Source organism: Daphnia magna, linkage group LG10, assembly GCF_020631705.1.
Source record: "Daphnia magna isolate NIES linkage group LG10, ASM2063170v1.1, whole genome shotgun sequence".
Classification (NCBI taxonomy): Eukaryota; Metazoa; Arthropoda; class Branchiopoda; order Diplostraca; family Daphniidae; genus Daphnia; species Daphnia magna.
In genome coordinates, this window is record NC_059191.1 from 9,094,096 (window position 1) to 9,119,368 (window position 25,273).

Consider the following 25,273-nt stretch of genomic DNA (forward strand, 5'->3'; position numbering starts at 1 on the left):
TTGTTCTAGTTACAGTTAGTAAAACTAGTTTCTAAATGGGGATATGATCATGTGTACTAAGGGGTTTCATCATTGTATCGTTTGACTTTTGAAAAACAGAGAACACTGAGCTCAAGTACATTACTAGGACTTCCTGAAATGTCAAAATGCTATGCTGCCAGTCTAAATAAACATGTTATAATCATTGTATATTGAGAATGATTCTTGTAGTGATGAGTGACGACAGGATGTGCCAAACAAACTGAAGCCGCGATGGCGACTTCCAACTGAGATCGTAACAAGTGGCAGTCGACATTCTCAGCTGACTGTTCTATTGGCGATTTCCTGTATTTGTTTAATATCATTTTCGAAACGAGATCGACATTTTCGTTCCACGTCTCGATAGTGTCTCGGAATGAAATGCATAAAATTGGGGATGCAACAGGAAAAATATCAGGTAGATTAAGAAGGCCTTATTGCCTTTATGGCTTCGCATACACGATTAATTTTGTTTGGATTTTAAATCCAGAATAAACCAGGGCAAGTAAAAGGCGTGAGCCCCGTCAGATTCCACGTGTGATGCTTTGTATTCAGGAAAGGTAAAAGAAAATGGAGTCAGTTTTTATTTATTTTTTTTTTTTAGATGCCAAATTGTATTTTTTCTTTTAAAGGATTACATGTTTTATCGTTTTATTTACACATGTCTTTACCAAACTCATTGCTGTTAGACAAAATCCTACTTTTATTTTTATTTTTTAAAATCTTTTCTTCTTCTGACTTAGGAAGATGCCTCGACAACGGTGTTGATGCCTTGCATGGTGGCAGTCCAAGCTTGGCGGGCTTCTGGAGTGAATTCTCCTCCCAATTTGGCAGCCAAGAAGTCGATCAAGACCTTGGACAAGTTCTGCATTTTGGAATTCATTGTAAAATTGATAAATTTTTAGTCCAATCTTTTCTGCTCACTTCATTTTCAGGGCATTCAAAATTTGAAAAGCTTTTACTTACATCGAAATGGGCACGGGTTGTTCCACGTCCTTTGTGTTGATTAGCCAAATCAACAAGTTGGGCATTCAAGGCATCCGGATTTCCCATGCAGCCGATCAATTCCGACAATTTGGTCAGCACGTTAACCGACAAGGTCTAATTGTGAGTTAATAGTTGTAAAGATAATTGATGATATCCAATTGAAAATGCTGTGTTGCACAATATCAGTATATACTTACTTTCAATGCAGCATTGTTCAATAGTTCTCCAGCGGGGACGTTGGCAATGGTTGGGAACATGGGCTGATATTCCGGATGGGCAGTCAACAATCTATCAAGAAGATTTTGATTGCAATCAAAATTAAGTACTTATTGTTTCTAAATTGCTATGGTACTCACGCCACATAGAAATGAGGAGCATGAGTATTCAAGTCTTTGTTGACGATGGCCCAGGTGTTCTGGACGGCAGAAACGTTGACGGTCTTCAGGGTGTCCATTTTATTTAGTTTATTCTGTTCAAAATGTAGGATATATATTTATAAATTTTATATTACTTTGATAACACTAAATTTGAATTGGATTTTCAAATAGGGAAAATTGAAAATGTTTTATCAAATAAGAATTGATTTTTTTTTTTTTAAATGCCAAACTCACCCTTTGGTTAGTTAGCTGCTGCTGTGAGAATCTGACTGCTGACTGATGATGAGTTGATGGGTAAGACAACCGGCTTTTATAGTAGGACTTACTATATTTACAACGAGGAGGAGGGACTTCACGTGGAAGACTTTTTGAAAAAAAGGACGCTGTCCTAGTCACGTAGGCACGTGACGGGAAACGGAGCCAATGACAAATCGTCTTAAATATTTGGCTACGATTTGGTCATGCGCCAGTGGCGAAATATATAGGCCCATTTTAACCTTTCTTTAGAATTTGCAGATGAATGACTTGTCTCTTTTTTCCCCTTCCCCTTCTCCATAGTATTGGCATGGCTTTCATTTGCCAAAAGAACAGATAGCGGGGTGAGAACAAAAAAGCTTGGCTGTCAAACCGGAACCCATTGCGAGCCTACGTGAAGGGTAACACGTATACCAGATAACGCAAAATGAGGTGTAGTGCCCTCCGGCATAAAGCCGGCAGGAAATCTCCAGTTGTCTTCGTTCACTCTATTGATTCGGTGCAACAAGGTCACTCTTCTTGTTCAAGTGAAATCATTTGTGTCTAATGCTTGCACCAAGTATAATTACTTTTAATGACGAGTTGTTCTCGTCTCTTGACTTTGTACAGAATTCCTTCTGGGATTTACTTGTCGAGTAAATTTGTTCGGCATAGACAACAGTTTCTGTATCGATAGTGTATTTTTCTCTTTTGTAGACTAGCAAATGCACGTTGAATAGCATTCCATCACCCAATACTTTTTAAACCATTAAATCGAAAGTTTTTCATTAGATTGTCTATCAAGAAGCTTGACAGAAACAGCCAAAGGCATTGGCTCTATGTAAGTTGTCATTAAAAGAATCTGAATCAGCCGGTCGTGTAAAGTTGTCTTTGGAACTTAACCAAAGAAAGGATCGACAACGGGAGCCGAAGTAACAGGAGCAGGAGCAGCGGTTACTGGAGCGGGAGCAAGAGTAGCGGGAGCAGGGGCTGGAGCAGGGGCTGGAGCTGGAGCAGGGGCAGGAGCTGGGGCAGGAGCTGGAGCTGGAGCTGGAGCAGGGGCAGGAGCAGGAGCAGGGGCTGGAGCAGGGGCTGGAGCAGGGGCTGGAGCAGGGGCTGGAGCAGGGGCTGGAGCAGGGGCTGGGGCTGGAGCTGGAGCAGGGGCTGGAGCTACGGTAGGATAATACGGAGTAACGCTGTAGGTAGGTTGACCTGAAGCGTTCACTCCATTTTGTGTCACGTAACTAGTGATACCAGTGTTCAAGTTGGTAACCTGATTTAACAATTTAAAAAATCATACGAAAATATAACAAGATTGCAAGATGAAATAATATTTTAATTTGATTTACTTGACTGATGGGGTATCCAGTGCTAGAAGTTCCCACTGTGGTAACGCACGACCTGGTGCCATCGCTATTTGTCACCAGTGTTCCAGAACAGACGTAGTTGGTGTTGACTGGATAAGCTGTAGGTGTACAGTAAGTAGGCTGACTTACTGTGTTCGTACCAGTCTGTTGCACGTAATTCGTGGCGCCAGTGTTCAAGTTTGTGACCTGTAACACAAATGTATTGAAAATAGTGGGGATGGAAATGAATGAGAGTGCATTCATGCCCTAGTTGTAGATCATTTTAGATGGGCGTTGCTTATACCTGATAAATAGGATAGCCAGTGTTTGACGTGCCAACCTGGGTGACGCAAGATCGGCTACCATCGCTATTCGTGACCGTCTGTCCGGCGCAGGTGGTAGTGGCGGTAGTGGTGCTGGCGGGATATGTTGGCGTTACACTGTAAACCGGTTGTCCGACCGAATTGACACCGGTTTGTGTAACGTAGCTTGTGGCTCCTGTGTTCAAATTCGTTACCTACAAAAGAAGCTAAAAGTAGACATTCGTTAAAAATGATGTTCACACTTAATTCTCATACCGTCTGGATGGGATAGCCAAGGCTGGAAGTGCCGACTGTTGTGACGCAAGATCTTGTTCCATCACTGTTGGTTACAATTGTGCCCGTACAGGTATTGACGTAGGTTGTCATGGGGTACGTTGAGCTTACGCTGTAGGTGGGCTGGCCATTAGCATTGAAGCCATTTTGTGTTACGAAGCTAGTAACGCCAGTGTTTAGGTTTGTAACCTGTTTAATACAAATGTAACGTCTATATACGACATTAATTATAGTTTAATTCGTTTAACCCTGTAGATGGGGTAGCCAGTGCTGGAAATGCCAACTTGGGTAACGCAGGAACGCGTTCCATCTGCGTTGGCTACCAAAGTTCCAGCGCAAGTTGCATACTGCCTCTCTTCTGCCTTCGAAAACGTAATACATTTTTTCGTAAGATTGATTTATAACAAAAGGAATTTTATTTTACCTCATTGGCTGTAATGGCAGCCAAACTGCAAGCAATCAGTAACAAAATGCCGTAACGTAACATTTTAAGCAGCTACAACGTTTGTGACAGTTTTGCAATATCGAAATATTAAACTAATATTCGTCGTTCTAACTTCATCCTTTTTATACATCTCAGCTTACTACGATGTACGTTTATGTTCCTAGGTGGTGACGAAAAGTAAATACAAAATGTTTTTGCGGTTGTGCATCTTTCAGTCTCAATTTCTTCATACCTATTTGAAGTGTTATTCATTCGCTGACGTCAATTTGAACGTGGGAAACCGCACAGTTATTCATCTCAATTGTGGTAGAAAGTATCCCAGATGGGCACATATCTCTGGAATATGAAGAAAAGTCGTCTTTGTTGGATTTTTATTTTCCTTTGAGGTATTTCAATAGGGGAATTGAAGGACAAAAAAAAAGCCATACATTTCACATTTGAATGAACGCCTGTGTACGACGGACTCAATTCAATTTGAACGCCATTTGTATTTCAATGACGAGAAAAAATTATTGTGCAAGTTACATAGCTCGCGTTTAGAATTTTATCTTTGCCACATACCACATGAATAATATGGTGGCATATTCAAAAGCTATTTACTTTTCGCATACGGTAGTTGTGGTAGTAGATTTTGCTGAGCACAACGTATGTTGCCAGAACACAACTCTTTCGTCGGCTGCCAGTCAAGCGAGATAACAGGCAAGAGTGGGAGTTGAATACAAAGCAAAAGCTTCTTGACGGTTCTACGTGACATTCGATTTGGCTGTAATTCTGCACAGCGAACAGTTTTCTCAATTGTCAATTCTAAACCTGTTCGTTTTTGCGTTTGCCCATTGTTGAACCGGCAATGTAGAAAGACCATTTCCCTAATTGCCGTCGCCGAATGGTGCTGCCACCTACTAATAAAGATCATCACTTTTTTTTAATTTAAGGATTGAAAACAAATCGCATCAATCATGAGAAAAAGGAAGCCCATTAAGTGGCCAATAAATCCAATTACACCCTAAGGAATGTTAAAAGTGCTTAGTTCTCCGATTTTCGTTAATGGTTCGACGATTGGATTCGTTCTTACTGGCTTCCTGGATTAAAATCAAAAGAGAATACTTCTATATAATACTCTAGTCATCGACAAAAGAGAAATGTCAGCGGGGAAATGTTCAAGGTCATAAGTCTTAAACAGTCCTTTTGGAGGCCTGGAATAAAGATGACGTTGCATATTTTCGAATGCCGAAGGGCCTACAATCTCCCCCTCGGAACGAAAACGTGTCTGGTAATATGAAAGGGATGATAATATCCAACTTGTTTTTCTCTATTCTTATTTTTATATTTTTAAGAAATTCTGAAACACTAGGCATTGTTATGAGCTTTTTTGTATACAGTTCTGGTCAGTCGTGTGTGTCTTTGGGGCAACTCAGCATGCTTTCTGATGCTGTTTAGTTATTCTATAATTGTCCTCAGCCTTTTCAAATAGTTTTTCGATCAAAATTTATTCGTTTCAATGCGTTTTATGCGTTCAACGGACAAGAGTTTCAGTCAATATTTTCCAACAATAAGCCATTCGTCGATCACCATTTCCCATCACTGAACGATAAACGAACACAAAATGATTACCGAAATTCTGATAGTAGTCATACTCTTTGCCCTGCTCGTCAAAGCATCCATTCGACCGTCTAATTTCCCACCGGGTAAGCCCATTTTCTTTTATACAATGTCCTAATAAAAGCATTAGTTTGACACCTTCCAAGTAGCACTGCTGAAAAGTTTTGAGTAGCAATTGTCAATCAGTCCAGGTAATGCCAAGTGATGAGAAAAGTTTTGCATGCATCAACACAATCCGAAGGATATTTTCCAACCAGGGTACAGCACAGACACCTTAACTATGTCAGAGTTGCCACAGTCTGTGTTACTAAATCTTAGATAAGTAACTTTGCTAGTGCTTCAGTAATGTTGTGAGGACAGGAAGGATATTCTCGCGATTTCGTCCAAGTATGTTCGTGTCAATCGGACTCCTCCTTTCTCATTATGCGTACGCCAGTAACTTTAGCTTGTATACATTTCCAGCTACAACAGTAGACCTAATTAAATTATAGGAATGTAATACACCCTAATGATCAATAATGATGTGTCACTTCTTTTTCTCTTCAATCAAAAGGACCTAGAGGACTGCCTTTGGCGGGTTACATCCCATTCCTATCGAAACTTGATCCGGAATATCCTCATCTGGGACTCAAAAAGTTAGCCGATCAATACGGACCAGTAACGGGCTTCTATTTAGGACCTAGTCAGCCGTTCATTTCCGTCTGTGGATACGAAGCTATCAAAGAAGCACTATACAATGATGATCTTGCTGGACGACCTGACAATGCAGCTAGAAGGGAACGAACTTTTGGTCAACGACTCGGTAAAATGTTGTCCAATAATTTAAATCAGGCATTCTTAATGTTTTTTATTTATTTATTTATTAAAGGTGTTGTGCATAATGATGGGCCAGAATGGCAAGAACAACGGAGATTTTCTCTACGTCATTTAAGAGATTTAGGTTTTGGAAAGACTTCGTCCGAGGGATTGATTCGTGAAGAAATTGATGATTTGATGGATGAAATACGTTTGCAATCAGGGCGTAATCAGCCGGTGGATTTCAAAGGCATGTTTAACTTGTCGCTAATTAACATTTTATGGGCGTTGATTGGTGGGGAACGGTTCAAAAGGGATGATGTCCGACTAGCCCGCCTCCTCGATATTGTCGACAGTTTCATCCACAGTGCAAATTTCACGCGGGCAAATATTCCATTTCCGGCGATTTTCCTACGCCTTTTCCCATCTACGACGAGGAATTTCCTGGGATTACGAAACGATCTTTTTACTCCGCTTCAAGATTTCATTCGGGTAAGAATAAAAAAAAAAAAAAGATAAAGTCAACAAATTTCTTCTTGATACCAATACGTTCAAACAGGATAGAATTCAGGAGCATGTCAAGGATCGATCAGATGATGAACAGAGAGATTTTATTGACGTCTATCTACAAGAAATGACGAAGCGTCAATCTGAAGGAGATTCTTCATTTCACGGTACAACTAATCAACATTCATTCTAGATCAAAAGGAATAAGACTCCAACAGAGTGGGGAAATGTCTATAGAGAACCAGTTGATAGGAGTCATTATTGATTTATTTATCGCTGGAGCCGAAACTACGAGCGGTTCTATCGGTTTCGCTCTTTTGTATCTTTTACATCATCCAGAAATCCAGCAAAAAATTCAAAAAGAACTCGACCAAGTTTGTGGTGATTCTCTACCTCAGTTGGCCCATCGTTCCAGGTTCTCGTTATACAACTGTTTTATAATAACAACAATGTTTCTTGTTTCAACATTTCCTCTCCCCCTTTTTTGTGCACTAATCAAGTTTGCTGTATACGGAAGCCGTTCTGATGGAAGCACAGCGTCTTGCAAACATCACTCCGTTGGCTGTAGCTCACAAAGCTTTAAGGGACACTCATCTCCATGGCTATTCTATTCCTAAGGTAAACCCTTTGTTAACTTTGAAAAGATGAGATTTTAAAATCAAATATTTGTTCTGCTTAAAAAAACATAATATTTCTCATGTTGGCTGTTTCCTTGTCTCCTGAAAAAAACAAGGAAAGTATCGTGACAGTGAATCTTTTTACGGTTCACCATGACAATGATTTTTGGAAAGAGCCGGAAATTTTCCGTCCTGAGAGGCACTTGACTCCAGACGGCAGAAAATTGATCAAAACTGATCACCTCTTACCGTTCAGCGCTGGTAATATTTAAATTTCTTCAACATTCCAACAGGTGGTTTGACCTGTGTAATATTTTTACCATTTTAGGCAAAAGGGCTTGTTTAGGAGAGCCCTTGGCTCGTAATACGTATTTCTTGTTTATGACTTCCTTGCTAAAAACATTCGAATTCCGGCCTATCCCTGATCGCCCTTTACCAACACTCAAACCCAAAAATGGTTTGACATTAGGCTACGACGGATTTGAAGCCATTGTCACCCCAAGAACTTGAGAAACTCGATATTTTTCTACAATGACATTTTTTAAAGAAATTAATCAGTTTTTATTAATGCGTAGAATTTTATAGAAAATAAAGATTGTATTGGCCAACGTTGTGGATAACCTCGAGAGACATTAGAAGTAGAAAAGCCTTTGATTTGAAGAAATCAGGCGCTGCGCTGTGAAAAAAACCTGCTTTCAGCATAAGCTTGCCCGCATAGTTTGGCCAGCATCAAAAGGACTTACGCAGCAAAGATAAAACATTTTTCTTTTTGATTTTTCTTTTCTTTATAGGCACACGTCTAATTATGTGACATAGTTGCAAATGAAAAATCTGGGTCCGTCTTCTTTTGATCAAAATAGCTGTGATTGGCGAATCCCCGAATGAGTGGAACGATATGGAAGTAATAAAGAAATCCTTATTATTTCAATCCCGAGATCTGCATGGATACACGTAGAATCCTCTTTGAAAAGAAGACAGATTCATAAATATTAAGTACATATCTACAAGCTCTTTTGTTCAAACAAGTGGTACGCAGTATGTGTTTATACAGCTCTTTTGATTTTTTAAACAAAAACTTCAATTTTCTTTTGTTACCTTAAAGATCTTCGACTGTTGCGGCGCATTCGACAGATCCCCCGAGAAAATTACGTAAGGTGCATGAGATTTGATTTACGTGACGAAGCCATGAGTAGCACCGAAAAAATGATTATTTTAAAATGTTAAAGCAAAGTTCTAAATGTAAAGATTTTTCCCTTTTTGTTTCAGGGTAAATAATATCACCATAGCGACGCGTAACATGTCTCAGCAATCCTAGCAGCAGCCAAGCAGCCGTTCCTTTATAGACCAAAGAAACGGGTAGGATCTGCGACATCAGCAGTATACATATGGAAACTTATTATACCCCTTTCCGGAGGAACGCACGTCTACGAGATGGTAGAACCTCCAAATCGATTTCTTTTTGTTTTTTTTTTTTTGTTCTGTCTACTCCTTTTTCACGTTTGCCCGACTAATGTTTGTTTCTCTGCCCTACGTCAGTAGAAAAAGAACTGATTTCTCTTTTTTTTTTTTTTTTTTTTTTTAGGGAATCTTTACGTATACGTACAAAAACACTCAATTTTTTTTGTTATCTAGGAAGAAGGCAACAATACGGGTCCTGATGGAGCCAGCGGGACTCCCAACACATGTAATAGGGGAAAAAAAAGGCAGTGAGAAAAAACTAGATCAGTAATTGGATGATACGAGAGGTACTCACACAGCAAAGGGTAACAGCAGGCGCCATTTCACTTGCAGCAAAAAATCGGGTAAGTTAATGATTTTGCCAAATATCTCCGTTAAGGCTTTCCAATATTTAGAATGAGCGTGTTGTGCGTGAACTTCTATTTAAACGTGCCGATCTTTCGCCTTTGAGACCCTCGTCAACACCGTCAGCGCGTAGGGAATCAGGTCGAATCTTAACGTTTAAATCGAATAAGAGGTTTTTTTTACGTAAAAAACTTGACTTTATATTCTGTCGATATCACTAATTAGATGGGGATATAACATAGTGATAGAAACCCAAGATTTTCCTTATAAGGAAAAAAATATGTGTGGGGGCGAACTTGTATTGCGATACGGAAAAAAACAACAATTAGATTAGAATAAATCACTAACTGACAGTATCAATTACTCCTCTTCATATACATAATTCAACTTTCCTCAGTTTTAATTAGTGAGTCTTAAGAAGCGCAAACTTTGAACTTTTTACAGACATGTACAGGGAAAAAGGTGGGCTGAAATGTTGTTTGATTTATCAGACTGGAAACTATTCATTCTCTTTGTAACTTGCTCACATAAATTTGTATCTAATTACTAAGAAACAAATTGTTTCTCGTTTCTTCAAGAGTAAGTTCCCTTCTGATTTCGTTTGTGCACGCAGGTGACGCCATATAAAGTTATTATTCCCTTTGCCGTGTTCTTGTTACACGGATTCTTGGTATTCTTGGCAAAACTAATAGAGGGAACTATTTCCTGATTTGTACAAACATAATTTATATTACACGTCCGATTCTGAGCCAATTATTTAAATAGTCTATAGATTTAAATAGGATAGAAATGAATATGAAAATATTATTCGACGTTTCTAGGATTTTTAAAGGTTGTCATTTTATTCGATGTATTGTGTTCAATTTTTATGGTGGAAGTTGTTTAAAAAAACGATTTCGACGGAAGTTATACGTGGGTGGAATTTTCACTTTCGATTGCCATTATTACACAAAGAACCTGATTCTTTATGTAGAATAAAAAGAAAAATCTTTTGACATCCCTCACATTATAATTGGATTTCTCTCTTGTAAACCCTTCCCTGCTTTTTAGAACTGTATTTACAAATGTATTTCTACCGTACGAATCTAGCACGTAATCTTATTTATAGATTAGTCCAGCACTTGGTATTTCTTTATTCCTTTGCTCGTTCAAGTGTCACTTAGTTCTCGAGTTTCAACACCTGCTGCAGCACAGTCCTCCATATCTAATAGTAGTCTATTTTCAAAATGGTCATGATAGCACAAGCAGATGGATTCGCAATTACATTTTCCATGTGTGTAACCCACTATTACCCATATCCATCCTATACAATTAAAAATAACATTAACGTACATAAGTAAAAAAATTTATATTTTTAATTATTGTGTCCTCTTTATTTATGTGGCATTTTATTTCGAGGAATATGGAGCCCCGCTTTTATTGTTGGCGTCCAGCAACATCAGTCTGCATGGTGAGATTATTGCCCCAGATCTCATATTACTTTTGTCGATCCTTTTCTTATGGGAGAAAGAGGAATGACTCGATGCGGAATGAATCGAGAACGAACCTTTACGGAGTTGATCCCTCATGTTCACGCCACCAACAGTATCAAATCATCGGTTGGATACGTTACATCGGATACGTTTCCAACATGGAAGATTTCCAAACAGGTAAAAAAAAAAGACATTATATAAGTTTACAATCCAAAAAATGTATCGAGATATTTATTGATGCAGGTTTTTTGTTTAGGCGGGTCAAAGAAAATTTTCTGCCACTACATATAGCCCTCGTGATTTTTAATCCTGTTGAAAGAGATTATAACAAATTGGGGTTTGAATTTGGACTAAGATGCTGGCACAATACCAATTCTCAAGACCAAGTATAAAGTATGTAGCTGAAAAAGAAAACATGAGAAAATCTGCAAGTTACGTCAGCTGTCTCATATTTTAATCTTTATCCGTTTAATTTTAATTGCAATCTATACAAGACAGCGCATAAATTCAATGAAAACAGTAAACAAACTAATATTGGTCCTCCAGTATAACTATTAAGGCCATTGATCTTTCTAATGTTACATTAATTAGACAGGAAACCTGCTGCTTCGAAAGCTTTATCCTATGCTTTACGTAAGACGGTCTAGGCGCATGTCCTTAAATACCGTAGTCGCTATAAAGACTAGTATGTCTAGCAGAAGCGTAGAAAGTGAGACCCACACAGCATCAGTCAATCAGATAAGGCGGTACTTGCAACAAGGTCTTGTACGGTGACTTTTCTCCACTGACTCGTGCTATTTGTCAACGCATCGTAACAGGTACAACTTTAAAATAATTTATTTTGTTTAATCGGGTTGTAATTATGCAACTAACGTGCCGTCTAAAGAGAACACATTTCAAACGTAAAACTATTGTGAAGTTATGATTTTCACGTTCAGTTATTTCCTTTTTTGAACAAATCTAAGATCAAAACGAGTCAAGTGGGACAATAAGTTTATACGTGCCGTATCTCTTTGTCATGTTCGCTCTATGTTGAACGGTATAGACAGCATCTATGCATTGGCAATAGTTTATTCGGCAGTGTGTCTTCGTTAAAAGAAATAACAGCACGAACGCTGATTATGTGATAAAAATGTGCTCGAAGACATGAATTCTTATACAGAAACGCATGGAAGACCCTACATGGGCCTAGGTTACTTTTGAATTTAAAAAAAATCTGTGTTAAACTATTTTTGCTTGCTATTCAGCTTGTTTATTATTCATACGCCTTGGAGGCTATTGTATAATGGACGATGATTGCATGTGAATGGGAACGCTGATAATTTACTTACGTCAAGGACATTTACATACGTAAATATACAGACATGGTCTAGGCACGATAGCAGTAGTTCTCGTCAAGCTGATCCGGTCTAATCCTGTGATTTTCCTACGGTTAATACATGCATTTGAATGCTAAAGTCTGAGGAGGTAATTTCCATCAGATTAGCACTCGTGAACACATGAATTTTAATTGCTCTGCACAGTCTACTTCACCTTATCTGTAAAGGGTTATGTGCAGGACGCCACCTCATACATTAACTGTGCATATTCAAAATTTCCAAAGGGCTTTTGTCTTTTGGTTTGGCGATTCACGACCGTGTGTACTCTGTAACTTTAACCAACACAGAGAAAATGATATAAACGATCAATATCGCAGAAAGCTGTTATCGATCCTTAAAGGAAAAACATAATTGTTTTATTTACTTATTTTATTTGGGGTATTATTTGTTTTTGTGCCAAGAAATAATATAAACCACAATAAATTTGGCAAAAGAAATCGATCCATTTGTCTTTAGTTCGTAGACAAAGAGCGAAGACGTACTAGTAAAAATGGCAAAGAGGTGCCCAGTGGCATTTTCGTAACCCACATATGACCTCGTTTATACATCAAATTTATATTCTCTGTTTCCCATATTTTTAAATTATGAAAGTCCAAAAATGTTTTCATTGTTAAAAAAACCGGCAACAGACAACCTCCACGTGACTGTCATGCTTGTATTTTGCACACCTGTTCCGTGTTCATTTCTGCCACCCGCCAAAGAAATATCACTCTTTTGAAATTTCTTCCATGGTGTGACCCTTTTGAAGTCTCTTTAGTGAACAAGAATGAGGTGATTTGTTTTTCTTATTAATTTATAGTTAGAATGCCTTTACTTAATAAATTTTCCTGCATTTTCTTCAATGCCATCATCATTAATAGGTAATACTCCAACTGTGTCTGCATGTTTGTTTCCCCATCTATTGATTTCATACATTGTACACATTTGTCCTCAACGGTGAGCTTTAGATTGTATATCCATTTGATGATGGGCATCTGTAGGAAAGAAATCTTCAATTTCAGTCATAAAACTGGCAGCCAACATTGACTCAAAACAGCCTATTGTATGAGGGACATTGTTAGGAAGAGGAGCAATACGACTTCATATAATGTGGTGAAAGATGTAAAGAATGGTATTCAATCTTATTCAACCTGGAAAAGAAAAGGCACATGTCTTTTTCTATTAACATTTTTTCTCTTTTTATAAAGTTCCTAGCTTCTAGTCCTTTTCAGCTATGCTCTGTGTAGTCTTATGTTGAACTTTTTTTCAATTCATTTGATCAGCGAACAAAATACTCCCGGGGGTGAGCCTATATGTCGTGAGGAACTGTCTTTATTACTTGAAAATCCAATCATGTTTCCTAGTTCTATATAGGAAACTGATCTTAAACAAGAAAGAAAGAAAAAAAGAGGAGGGGATCAAGGAAACACGTATGAAAATAAAAAGAATCTCGACGATATTTTTATTTGAAATTTCCATATGAAATTGTGAAGTCTGTACGGTAATTTTATTCCATTTTGATGTACGGTATATTTTGTCTGTCTCTCCTTTGCTCAAGCACGTCAAGCCTCTTCACCCCCTTACGTCAAAGAGATGAATTTCAACGGAAGTCAAGCAAGCGTCAGCCAAGACCTGACGGAGCGAACATTGGAAAAATACGTCTGGCGTAATGCAGTCGACTGGATAAATTCGAGTATCGATCGTAGTAACGACTCTTTGATACCATCATTTGGTGATGGTGCCGATTCGTTTTGGACCAAAGAACAGCTGATCTTGATTGAAAATTTCCCGGCAAATGCGTTTATCGTTATGGGATTGATCGTCTCAGTCATCGGCATCGTCGGGCTTGTGGCTAATGGAATGGTTTTACTCATCTTTTCGAGGTATATTATCAAATTAGAATTTATCGACCATTGATCTTGTGTATTGATTCATATGAGTCACTCGCATGATATTATTAGATTATTCAATTCATTAAAGCAGATGATCTTCCAAAATCTAACCGAAATTCAAAATTCGAAACAGATTTAAACGATTGCGATCACCGCCAGCCAATACGTTCATCATCAATTTGGCGCTTAGTGACATGTCAGCCTCAGCCCTTCATTCAATGGCTGCTTATTCAAATTTCAATGGACGATGGGCCTTTGGACGATTAGGATGTGAACTCTACGGAATGGGAATCGGATTTTTCGGACTTGTTTCAATTCTGACATTCAGCGCCATTGCGTATGAACGGTGTCTTGCCATCGCTGGTCCAGCCACGAGGTCGTCAGCGGGTTTAGCAGATGGACACTGGAAAGTGACTAGATCTCAAGCTCAAAAAGTGTGCGCATTCATTTGGCTCCATTGCGGAATGCTCGTCAGTTTGCCTTTCTTCGGATGGTCCGCATACGTTCCGGAAGGACTGCTCACTAGTTGTTCGTGGGATTACACGACGCGGACAGCATCCAACCGGGCATACTACATTCTACTTCTCACCACTGGATTCTTGCTTCCCTTGTTGCTTATTTGCGCAAGTTATGGACGCATTATGGCATCTGTCATGTGGCACGCTCGTCAAATGGTTTGCATCAATTCGCAAAACAGCGCCTTCCGCAAATTACGGCGACAGACAGAAATCCGAACAGCTCAGATTGTTGTGACGCTCATCTTTGTTTACCTGACAGCCTGGACACCCTACGCCGTCGTGACGCTAATTGGACAATTTGGTTCAGAAGATTCACAACTTTTGTCACCCATGGCGACAGCTATTCCGGCCTATTTCGCCAAAACAGCCGTCGTGCTAGATCCTTTAGTTTACGGATTTTCTCATCCGCATTTTCGCAACTCGCTCAGGCATTACCTGGCCAACTTTGCTGATCACAACAAAAAATTGAGTTCAGGTGTTGGTCACAATCGTGGCGGAATTGAATTGTCTCTGCATCAAAATGTGAACAGCAAAAGTTGGCCAGGAGGACGTCAAAACAGAAGTTCCTGTTGCAGCAGCTACCAATCAAGGGGCATGACTATCTATCCAACAGCAAGCGCTTTTTGTCGAACTATGCATGGCGTCGAAAGTAAACCAACAAACCAACGTCGAATGCTTAGGACTTTTCGCGATTTATCAGTCGACTCTGCTGTGAATTTTAAAAACGGATTCGTGCCATCTATCGGTCAATTGAATAACCGAGGTAAGGCAATATCTAATGGCGGCGATTTAGAAATGTGTAACAATGCAGTAGCCGTTGTATCGCACATTCAAGAAGGTGGGCAAATCAATAAATCCAGTAATGTGGATGAATCGATGAACAAAGAAGTGCGTCGCATTTCTACTTCTGCTAATCGTCAACTTATTCAACAGTCTGCGTCAACGGCTGTTTATAATTTCAAGCGTGTGCATAATGCTGAATTCCATGGTGATTGCCCAACCGACTTATCGGTAGAGGTCGTTGAAGGTCAACCGGAGGATAGCCGCAAGTGATTTGGACGCGTGACAACGTTGCGTGATATTTCCTTTCGTGATATTTGGATTCAGAATAATTTTTATCATCCATTATTGTTTTGAACGAAATATTTAAAAAGATTGTTGCCTAGTCCAGTCAGTACGATGCATTTCATATGTTCCTATTGAATGAATATTTTTCATTCTAGGATTTGTCCGTCTCTTATGTAAAATATTTTCTATGCATATAATATTTGAGTCATTTGCATTTCTGTGAATAGACGTTTTGGACGTACCGTACGTGCGTAGACGGTTTGGACGAAATGCGATATTTCTTGCTGGGAAAACATTCTCCGCTGTAATTGAATATCATGTTTCCTGTGACAATGTTTCTTGTTTTGATTTATTGTTCCATTCTTTCCGATCACGTTTAGTGTCCGTACATTATATTTGCCTTTATGACTGTAGGTATACTTTACGAGACAATTTGTTTTGTCATCGCCATCCATTTTCAACAGTAAATGACGTTCTAACATACCCTTAAGCTATTATATGTGTATTAGATAGACTGCTTGTATCTCTAATGCAATAATGTAAGGTCACGCACAGAAAAACAAAACAAGAAAATAGCCTGAAGTCTTCACGGCGGGTCCGACAATAGTTTTTCTTTATTAGGATGTTTGTTAGTTATTGACTGGTGTTGAAGATGTTGTTTGTGTTTGCCTAGTTACAAACACTGTAGGCATGCAGTCAACCCACAGAAGGGAAAAAACATCAAATCTTGTGATAATGTCAGTTATAAGCCTTCGTGATGTTTGTCTAAGGTAATACGATCAAGGCTTAGCGCACACATCAACACCCGTGGAGAAACACAGATATGCCTAATACCTTTCGATGTATCTAATAATCCCGAAAATGTCAGTAGAATTAACAAATAGGTAGGTTTACGTGCACGAGGTAAGGTTCCATGCAGAGGAAGTGATGCAGTAACTAGTATTATAAAATATTATTAGATTCTCCAGTAATTGCCTAATACATGAGAACTGAATCGCCATAGTTTCTGGTGTAAATAGTCCGTAATTAATGCCACGATATTGATTCTCCCACGACGCAGTATGTCCTTCCTCTATGTGTGCACTTACTTATCATTACTTATTGTTATTAGGATATGGAGGAAAACTGTCGCAGAAACAAAAGAAAACACAGCTAAATGTGGCACGAAACAAAGATGCTGGATTAATCAGGATTGGGCGTATACAGTCCACACAATGCATTATTGGTACACGAAATTGTAAAGCGAATAAGACAAAAGGAGGATCTCTCAGATTAGAATAATGATGGATCGGGCAATCGTCATCCATTTGCCACACGCGATCCTCCTTTTATATAATATAAACAATTCTAAATAATCTTTTATTGCTAAACGATTCAACGTGATTCAGTGGCCTTTACTACACTGCGTCAGTGTTGATTAAATATAAGTTATCTGTTGAAAAATTATGTCATTGCATAACAATGTTCTACACAAAAATCTACATCATTGATGTATTACTTTGTTAACAAGCCATAAATTTGAAACAAAAAAATAACTATCCTCTATGTTAAACTGAAGATGCCTGTATTAAGCTGGGATGATTATATGGTTAAAATTTAGGCAGTAGGACAATTAGCTTCACTTGGATAATCACAAGTGTTTAAGGCTCTGTTCCAGTGAAGTCCTGGTGAACAAGATTGTTGCCATGGAAGGCCACCAGAACAAATATAAAACAACCTTATTGTCCAAAACAAACGGAAAAACAGCTTAAATGGTTGTACCTTAAGGAATATCGTGATATAACTTACTCGCATTTCTCAGAATCTGGTAAGTAAACAGTTGTTGTTCCATCCGTTTCTGGACATGTGCCCAAAGGACCCTGTCCCGAGCAGGTGCCAATGACGAATGCCGTGATAATTAGCAAGGAATAAAAACCTACAATTTTACTCTTCATTTTTCTCAAATGTTACAACCTGCTTGCATATTGATGTTTAGTTAAATTTAGTTGATATTTGCAGTGTTTCGTAATCGTAATACCGTTTTGACGACGTTGCAAGTGATGACAAAATCACGTTGGTATCAATGTTTACTTGGTGCTAGAAAGATGTTGGCTGAAGTAAACAGCCTTTGTGCTCTGAATTTATACACAGGAAAGTAAAACGTTATCTTTGACCACATGGTTTGCTCTTCACACTTTATAATTAGACCGAAATAAATTAACTTGAAACAGTCAGTTTCAGTCAGCCCGTGTGGTGGCAAACTATCCCTTTTGAACCCATGTTGCCTTTTTTGTTTAAAAAAAAAACAAAAAAACATATCATTGTTAGGATTTGGCGGGTAATTTTCTAGTCCCCACCCCCTCCTCCAACCAACACTTCAGCGACAGAGAATCAGAGATAAAGCACGTTTTGACGAGAACAGGATAACAAACTCGAGATTTATGAGTCGAGTACATATGACTAAAGAAAAAAGTGTATTTTTATATCATTAGATAGGACAGAGAAGAGAGGACTAGAGAGGAGATTTAAAAAAAATCTAAACTTGTTGTTGACTGTGCTTGTATGAATTGACAACGCTGCGCTTTGGTATTTTAGCGTCGCAGAGAAGTAGAGAAGTAGGCATGTAGCAACTAGCAACCACCAACCAGTGCGTTTAATTCTTTACGATCCTAGAGATAAGAATCATGGAGCAAGCAGGCAGTGTCAATTCTTGTTTACGCAGGTAAATAATAATTCTTCATGCAAAAATATTACTTTATCATCTTCGTAATCCCCTCAGTTTTTAATTTTTTGATCGCTCGTTTGGACGATCACAAGGACAAGGTCTAGGTCTAGTTTCTTAACGTCATATTGTATTACTTGCAGTATGTAATCTCGCTATTAGATGGGCATAATTTGCGGTTTCCTTTACTTTCATGTTATCTCCAATAGATGTCGTGGTTGGTAGGATCGAAGATCGATCCTGACTGTGATGTCATGGTGATGTTTTCACGTGGGCAATTTGGAGTGTCAAGCAACTCAAGTTTGCTAGTTTGTTAGTGCTAATAGACAACTCCTTTACGAAATATGGCCTGGGTCCAAATAAGTTTTAATAAGAAAAAAAGTTAGTGTGTCCAAATGTTGTGTTTCCACTTTCCTAAATAATCTATGACCTTGGGAAATGTCTAGGGCAAAAATTACATAATAATTGCAAATGAGCCTGTCATTGGTAAACCAACAAACCTTTTACAATGATTAAACCACTAAATTGCAATTAAAATTTAATTAAAATTCCAAGAATTTTATATTTGATTAATTTTGAACATTTCAGACAAGAGCATAATTATTTTCTACTTATTAATGCATGAATCTCACTCACATTCAACACTTTTCTAGATTTGGATTTTTAATTGATTGATATCTTTTTTAGACACCCACAAACGTCAACAGTGACAGTCGTTTCCTGAAAGAAAACGATGTTTTGCACTCCCCTGCTGCCGACTAACGAAGAGCAGCTTAGCAACGAAAAAAAAAAATGAAAAGCCAACATCTTTCTTTGCACTGCACAAGTTGGCAGTTAAAGTTGTTTAGAAGACGAAATAACGTGCCCGTGTGCAAACTATTGAAAACCTACACACACGTCAAGAGGGAGATGATTCACAGCAAGGAGCGTGACAGATGTGACGGGGGCGCATGCTTTGAACGCCGCCGCAGCTATATACACGCGTGCAAGACCCGGGAGAAAAATCGCAGTCTCTTCTGTCTCATCTCTTCAACAGATCAAGAAATCGATCTCGAAGGGGCGATAAAAATAAGGAGAAAGAGAAGCGCAATTCGTGTCAATTTTCGTTTGTTCTCTGCCTGGTAAGTTTTGTTTCTGTGTGTTCAATTCCGTAAGTCATTTTTTTATTTGTATGTCGTGTATCGACACATTTTTCTACGTTAGGGTAGCATAATAATCTTGTATGGGAAAGCAATTCATCGAGTAATTTGAAATTGAATAGGAGCAACTTAAATTGGATGTAAGCTATTGTTAAACGTAAAAGTTCATACAGTACCGATTTGAAATAATTGAATCCGAAGACTCTGTCCTACACTTGCACTTGGAGCAAGTTATGCATCAAATATTGACTTGCGCCTGGGACTTTATTAGATTTTGCTTTTTATCGCTCTTCACTGAGACTTTTGTAACATTTTTTTTAAATATTAAAGATTTTTTTTTTAAGATTAATAATGTTGGCATATTGGTTTACAAAAGAAAAAAAATGAAAACAAAAATCAGAAAAGTAGTTTCTATAGACGATATGGGAACTGACACTTTAAGCAGCCTTTCTTCCCTTCAGGTGGACTGTCTGATCCGTGTTTCATTTCTATCTGCAACATTCTTATCTTTTTCAAATATTTTTAAAATCTCTTTAAATTTTGGGCGAAATGCAGAATGATTGGATCTTCCATCAGAATAAATAAGATTCGTAAAAAAAAAAAAAAAAAAAAAAAGTTGGAAATTCTTCATTTGTATTAACGAAGTTTTAAGAGCATCGGGGAAAATGACTAATGAGCTGTTTTATTTTGTGTGTGTGTGTGTGTGTGTTAGAATAAGAAAGCTGAGACGGAATGCATTATAGTATGCCACCAGAGACTGTTGCCACTGACGTTGTAATGAATTCTAGTCGAGACGACATCGACGACGCGGAAAAACTGATGGAAACACATTGGCGAAATGAAGTGGAGCACATTAATTCGAGCATCGATCCTCGAAATTATTCCGGAATACCACCGATTGGATCCAGTTATGAGGACTATTCGTTTTGGACCAAAGAACAGCTGATCTTGATTGAAAATTTCCCTCCAAATGCTTTTATCGTGATGGGATTGATCGTCTCAGTTATTGCCATTTCTGGACTTGCTGCTAATGGAATGGTTCTCTTCATCTTTTCGAGGTATATCATTAAAATAGATTTGACCTACCTTTGATCGTGTGCCTTGATGCACATGCATCGCACGCATAAGATTATTTGATTATTCTACCCATTTATGCATATGATTTTTCAAAATATGATGAAACTTAAACAGATTCAAACGATTGCGATCACCTCCAGCCAATACTTTCATCATTGATTTGGCACTTAGTGACATGTCAGCTTCAGCTCTTCACTCTATGGCTGCTTATTCCAACTTCAATGGAAGATGGGCCTTTGGGCAATTAGGTTGTGAGCTGTACGCTATGGGAATTACATGCTTCGGACTGGTTTCCATTCTGACATTCAGTGCCATCGCTTGTGAACGATCACTCGTCATTGGTTTAGCAGAAACTCACTGGAAGGTCAGCAAAGCTCAAGCCCAAAAAGCTTGCGGATTCATTTGGCTCCATTGCGTTATTCTGGTCAGTTTGCCTTTTTTCGGATGGTCGTCCTACGTTCCAGAAGGATTACTGACGACCTGCTCGTGGGATTACAAGACCCGAACATCATTCAATCGGGCCTATTACGTCCTACTCCTAACGGCTGGCTTCTTTCTTCCCGTCTTCCTGATTTTCGTCTGTTACGGGCGGATTTTGGCGTCAGTTACGTCCCAGGCACGTCAGATGATTTGCATCAATTCGCAGAACAGCGTCCTCCGCAAATTGCGACGGCAGACGGAAATAAGAACGGCTCAGATAGTTGTTACGCTTATCCTTGTTTACTTGACAGCCTGGACTCCCTACGCCGTCGTAACGTTCATCGGACAATTCGGGCCGGAAGAACATCAGCTATCGCCAATGGCAACAGCCATTTCGGCCTATTTCGCCAAAACAGCCGTCGTACTTGATCCTTTAGTTTACGGATTTTCTCATCCTCATTTCCGCAATGCGCTTAGGCGGTACCTTTCAAACTTGCGTGCATCCCGCATCAGCAAAATCGGCTCAGACATACGACCCCGCAATAGTAGCATATCTAAATGCAACAGTAAAAGTTGGCCAGGCGGAATGCCTAGCAGTTATCAATCGCGCGGAATGACTATTTATCCAACAAGCGCTTGCTGTGCACTTCGTATCTGTCAGCCGCACAATTGCACCCGGACCTCTGTAGCATCGGGTGAAGTTCCCGTTGGTGTTGTGGGGAAAAGTGAGCGCCGGAATAGCCGGAATAGCCGGATGTTGCGAACGTTTCGTGAATTATCGTTGAACGACGTAAGAGAAACCAGTTTGGCTTCTATTCATTCTAATTGCATAACACCAGCTAGTAAGAGACCGTTCATTAGAAGGCACATGTCTACTCCGGTTAAATCCGATTTATTACATAGTTTCAAGTACAAAGTGCGTGATGCAGAGTTTTACAGCGAGTGGTGTGGGTCGCCCACATTAACAGACCAATTTGCAGTCGAAGCTCGTTAAGTTATCAATACAAATTTGCGTGCTTTTACAAATCTGAAATCTAGGTCAATTTCCATCTTTGGAAGCCTGAAGAGATTTGACACAATTTGTCAATGTTTTTAAATTCTAAAATTGTATGTTTGGATAATGAGGATTCTTTAAGAATGTCCTTCAACATGTATTTGTAATATAAAGTTTTTAAATACCATGTGTAGTGGAGCAATAAACATGTTCAACAACAACAAGCTGTTCGAATTTTCTGCAGCAGTACTTATGGAATGAAGTATACCAGAGAATCAGCCAATCAGAATCGTCACTGAATGTGGACTAAGCTAGAGGATTCTCATTCAAAGGAATGTCTGGGAATGTCATTACATTCAAATTGATGTAACATTAACAAAGACAGAGCTTTCATTTTCTACAACGACGGTCGATCAAACAGTATAGCCATCTATTGGTGCAATATTCAGTTTTACCACATTGGGCTTCAGTAAGGACCGTTCGGGTTTAGGGCAAATAAGAACTGTCGCTTCTTTCGGTTCAAAAAATTCAAATGCTAATAAGGTTTATGTGAAAAAGTACGGAACGCCGTTTGATCCATTTATTTATACACAACTCTTATCGCTAGCTGATCGTTTATGTAGCAAATAAATAGCTAACTAGCAATGCCATCTAACGGTAAAAAACGACACTAATAGGAGGGATTTGAATAGACCACGCCTTCAACGAAGGAGGAGTCCACTACATATTGAATTTATCGATCGATTGTTAGGCCCATTTCGATCGCTACTGTACAGTCAATGGCGGCATTGGACCTTGGATGCATGTGCGACTTGATGTGGCTTTGCATGTGGGAGGCCCCATTGTAATGGTAAGCGTATTAATAAATTAGGGTATGTAAGGCAATGAGTTATGCCATAATATCTCACTTAGTTCGCAGACTGGTCATTTGGTGATACGTGTGAACAGTGGTAGTGCTTGGGTGCCTCAAGAGGGAATCGCAGAACATAGCCATAGAGGTAAAAGTCATAGAAGATTTTAAATTGTTATTTAATTTTGTGTTGTTTCAGCAGTAGTATGTCCTTCGACAATCTGTTATGCATAGAGCAGATGCAGAGATATTTCAAAAGGGTTTCGCTGTTTTCAGTAAGTGTACTAGCAAGAATATTATACTAAAGCATACTTAATTTCTTTAATGTAGGTTCACAATCGTAATGGATTCGAAGAGGATATTGATGGAGTTTTGGTATACAAAAAGTATAAGTACATGTTCCTTGGAAGGGTAACCGACGAGTTCCGAATCCTTATACTATCGTACATGTTATGGTATTTTTATAAAATCATAGAAGTGCTTATCTGGGCCCCCTTGTTTTCTGTGGCCCCGTTTCCCCTTGACTTATATTATTTTCTTTTAACCCTTTAGTGCGTGTAAAACTAAAGTCTAAAAGAAGAAGAATGATTCAAAAATTGCGGTAGAGAATCATCAAAGAATTATACTCGTTTAGGTAATCCAAGGAAATAAGAAAAAGTATTAACTTGGCGCAATCTTCGATTTCATCTTTTTAAAAGTTGTTTTTACTGTGCATGGGAATTTTTTGGTCGAGCGTAATGGGTGTCTTAAAGGCACTGAAGGTTGCATTAGATCCCCAACAAAAAGGGAACGCTGAAAATCCCAGGGGGCGATGGTAATTAGTGGCAATGTTACTGTGTAGGTAACTTCAGAAAGTGTGACGCTAGCTGATGTAAACCGCACCAGCTGTGCTATTACCTAGTCCGTCTCATTTTGCCGCCTAGGTATCTTTTCTAACAAAATTTGTCTTATCAAGTTTTTTTTTTGTTAACTGATACTCATTTAGCAGGAAAAGGTTGTGAAAGTAGCAGAAGAAGAGGAAATAGCAGTAAACTGGTTTTGAAAGAAGCCAAACATTCCGATGATATGGGAGCTCAGCCTGTGGAAACAAAAACCCTATGTTTCAGATAGTAAGCTATCTTGACAAACCCAAAGTTTCACACATAGATCTGCTTAAACATTCTTTGTTTCTTAAATTGATATCGACGTCAGGAAAGACGAAATGAACACAGCGTTCCTCAGCTACATCTGAGGACTACTGTCACCGAAAGAAAATCACCTCGCTTATAGACTCGGAAGGTAAAAGCGAGACCCAAAAATTTGCAACAACGAAGCAAGTAAGAAATATTTTGGCAGATTATCGTGCAAGCAAAGCTAAATAGTCAATTAAATAAAATTTTCTTAACACATTTTACATGACCATTCGCTAAAAACGATATTATGTCCTTCACTGTTAGTTACAGACGACCATTTGTAAATGCGTCACAACATGCCCATAAAAATTCTACGGAGTTAGTTATTTCTCCTCTAGATGTCTTGAAAATATACGGGAAATGTCAGGCTGTCAGCTGACCCGTCGGCTGTTCCATTTCGCGTGGCTTCGGGCTGAGGATGGCTGCTGAAACGAACGTCTCTCTTTTTGAAATTTTACCAGCGATTCCGTGTGTTTTCAGTTGCATCTTGTGAATTCCATCAATGCAGAGTTGTTCAAGGTATTATGGGAAAAATTCATGTCAAATAAATATTGTACCACATATATTTTTAACTTTTACAGGAGAAACATGGCTTGGCTTTGCTATCACGTTTTTCATCTCCGTTAGTTTGATATGCCCATTTTGTTTCAAAGGTGATACGTAAAAAATGTAGTTCTTAATATTATTTTCCTCTATCTAAATTTCTTAGATTTTTGGAGGTGTCATCAGGTGATGTTAGAATTTGTTGTTAATAATTTAAGTTTTTCAAATTGTGCTTTCAGGTCTTTGGGATGTACCTGATGTACTGTGGTGGCTGCAAAATCATTCAATGACTTGGTTCAATCTAGGTCTTGGTTTTTTTCAATAGTGGTTTACAGTTAAAATTTGCAGAGATCCTGGAGGCACCTGATGTGTTTCGTTGGCGTTGGAGTCACTCGGTGGCAGAAGAGAATGCCACTAATGTTATGTTGTCAGTGTAAATAAAACATATCCAGTATCATTCTTGTATTTGTTGAATCTTTACCTCATTCAACGGAAACAAAGGAGTTAAAGATGGTAACGGTTAATTCCTTTTGTGATGCCACCATGTGAAGTTAGTTTGTTTCAGTCATTTTTTCCCTTTTTTTTGCCAAGTGATTGCACTTGAAGTCAAATGGAACAAAGAAAACAATTAATTCACTGATGTTTCACCGACTGTGAGATCTATTGAAATAAGTACTATTGAGATGGCTGGACTTAAAAGTGAAATAGGTTAGGAAAACAAATAATCTAAGTTTATCTTTGATTT

General features: G+C 38.6%; 4 protein-coding genes and 2 long non-coding RNA genes across 14 annotated transcripts; 5 read left to right on the plus strand and 1 right to left on the minus strand.

Annotated features, from left to right (window-relative positions):
• The first annotated feature begins 285 nt into the window (after window positions 1-285).
• LOC116933006 lies at window positions 286-2,454 on the plus strand. Its single transcript, XR_004399836.2, has 2 exons — window positions 286-436; window positions 509-2,454. It is a non-coding gene; the product is annotated as an uncharacterized LOC116933006 (long non-coding RNA).
• On the minus strand, window positions 2,299-4,143 carry LOC116932991 (mucin-1). Its single transcript, XM_045179992.1, has 6 exons — window positions 3,983-4,143; window positions 3,807-3,920; window positions 3,541-3,747; window positions 3,267-3,479; window positions 2,966-3,169; window positions 2,299-2,889 (listed from the first exon to the last, which is right to left on the minus strand). The coding sequence occupies exons 1-6, from the start codon at window positions 4,043-4,045 to the stop codon at window positions 2,515-2,517; spliced, it is 1,176 nt and encodes a 391-aa protein (XP_045035927.1). The 5' UTR covers window positions 4,046-4,143; the 3' UTR covers window positions 2,299-2,514.
• Window positions 4,144-4,736: 593 nt separating this feature from the next.
• LOC116932985 (methyl farnesoate epoxidase) lies at window positions 4,737-9,213 on the plus strand. 2 transcript variants are annotated; one of them, XM_032940886.2, is made up of 11 exons: window positions 4,737-5,273; window positions 6,156-6,404; window positions 6,471-6,889; window positions 6,957-7,071; window positions 7,142-7,319; window positions 7,405-7,522; window positions 7,638-7,782; window positions 7,850-8,549; window positions 8,624-8,675; window positions 8,788-8,955; window positions 9,154-9,213. In XM_032940886.2, the coding sequence occupies exons 1-8, from the start codon at window positions 5,228-5,230 to the stop codon at window positions 8,029-8,031; spliced, it is 1,452 nt and encodes a 483-aa protein (XP_032796777.2). In that variant the 5' UTR covers window positions 4,737-5,227; the 3' UTR covers window positions 8,032-8,549; window positions 8,624-8,675; window positions 8,788-8,955; window positions 9,154-9,213. The 2 variants fall into 2 exon arrangements, with proteins under 2 accessions (XP_032796777.2, XP_032796776.2); XM_032940885.2 differs by lacking the exon at window positions 4,737-5,273 and adding an exon at window positions 5,306-5,688.
• Window positions 9,214-13,438: 4,225 nt separating this feature from the next.
• Window positions 13,439-16,115, plus strand: LOC116932981 (rhodopsin). The gene is made up of 3 exons (XM_045179979.1): window positions 13,439-13,457; window positions 13,529-14,037; window positions 14,180-16,115. The coding sequence occupies exons 2-3, from the start codon at window positions 13,748-13,750 to the stop codon at window positions 15,615-15,617; spliced, it is 1,728 nt and encodes a 575-aa protein (XP_045035914.1). The 5' UTR covers window positions 13,439-13,457; window positions 13,529-13,747; the 3' UTR covers window positions 15,618-16,115.
• Window positions 16,116-18,036: 1,921 nt separating this feature from the next.
• On the plus strand, window positions 18,037-22,184 carry LOC116932983 (rhodopsin). Its single transcript, XM_032940883.2, has 4 exons — window positions 18,037-18,333; window positions 19,021-19,454; window positions 20,185-20,530; window positions 20,664-22,184. Exons 3-4 carry the CDS (start codon window positions 20,205-20,207, stop codon window positions 21,961-21,963), a joined length of 1,626 nt encoding a protein of 541 aa, XP_032796774.2. The 5' UTR covers window positions 18,037-18,333; window positions 19,021-19,454; window positions 20,185-20,204; the 3' UTR covers window positions 21,964-22,184.
• Window positions 22,185-22,631: 447 nt separating this feature from the next.
• Window positions 22,632-24,985, plus strand: LOC116933000. Of its 8 annotated transcripts, none has more exons than XR_006652012.1 (11): window positions 22,632-22,813; window positions 22,876-22,961; window positions 23,016-23,088; window positions 23,144-23,268; window positions 23,366-23,447; window positions 23,512-23,736; window positions 23,808-23,922; window positions 24,005-24,129; window positions 24,250-24,504; window positions 24,567-24,638; window positions 24,768-24,985. It is a non-coding gene; the product is annotated as an uncharacterized LOC116933000 (long non-coding RNA). The 8 variants fall into 8 exon arrangements; XR_006652011.1 differs by having other exon boundaries at window positions 22,700-22,813; window positions 23,013-23,088; window positions 23,799-23,922; XR_006652008.1 differs by having other exon boundaries at window positions 22,700-22,813; window positions 23,799-23,922.
• Window positions 24,986-25,273: the final 288 nt, after the last annotated feature.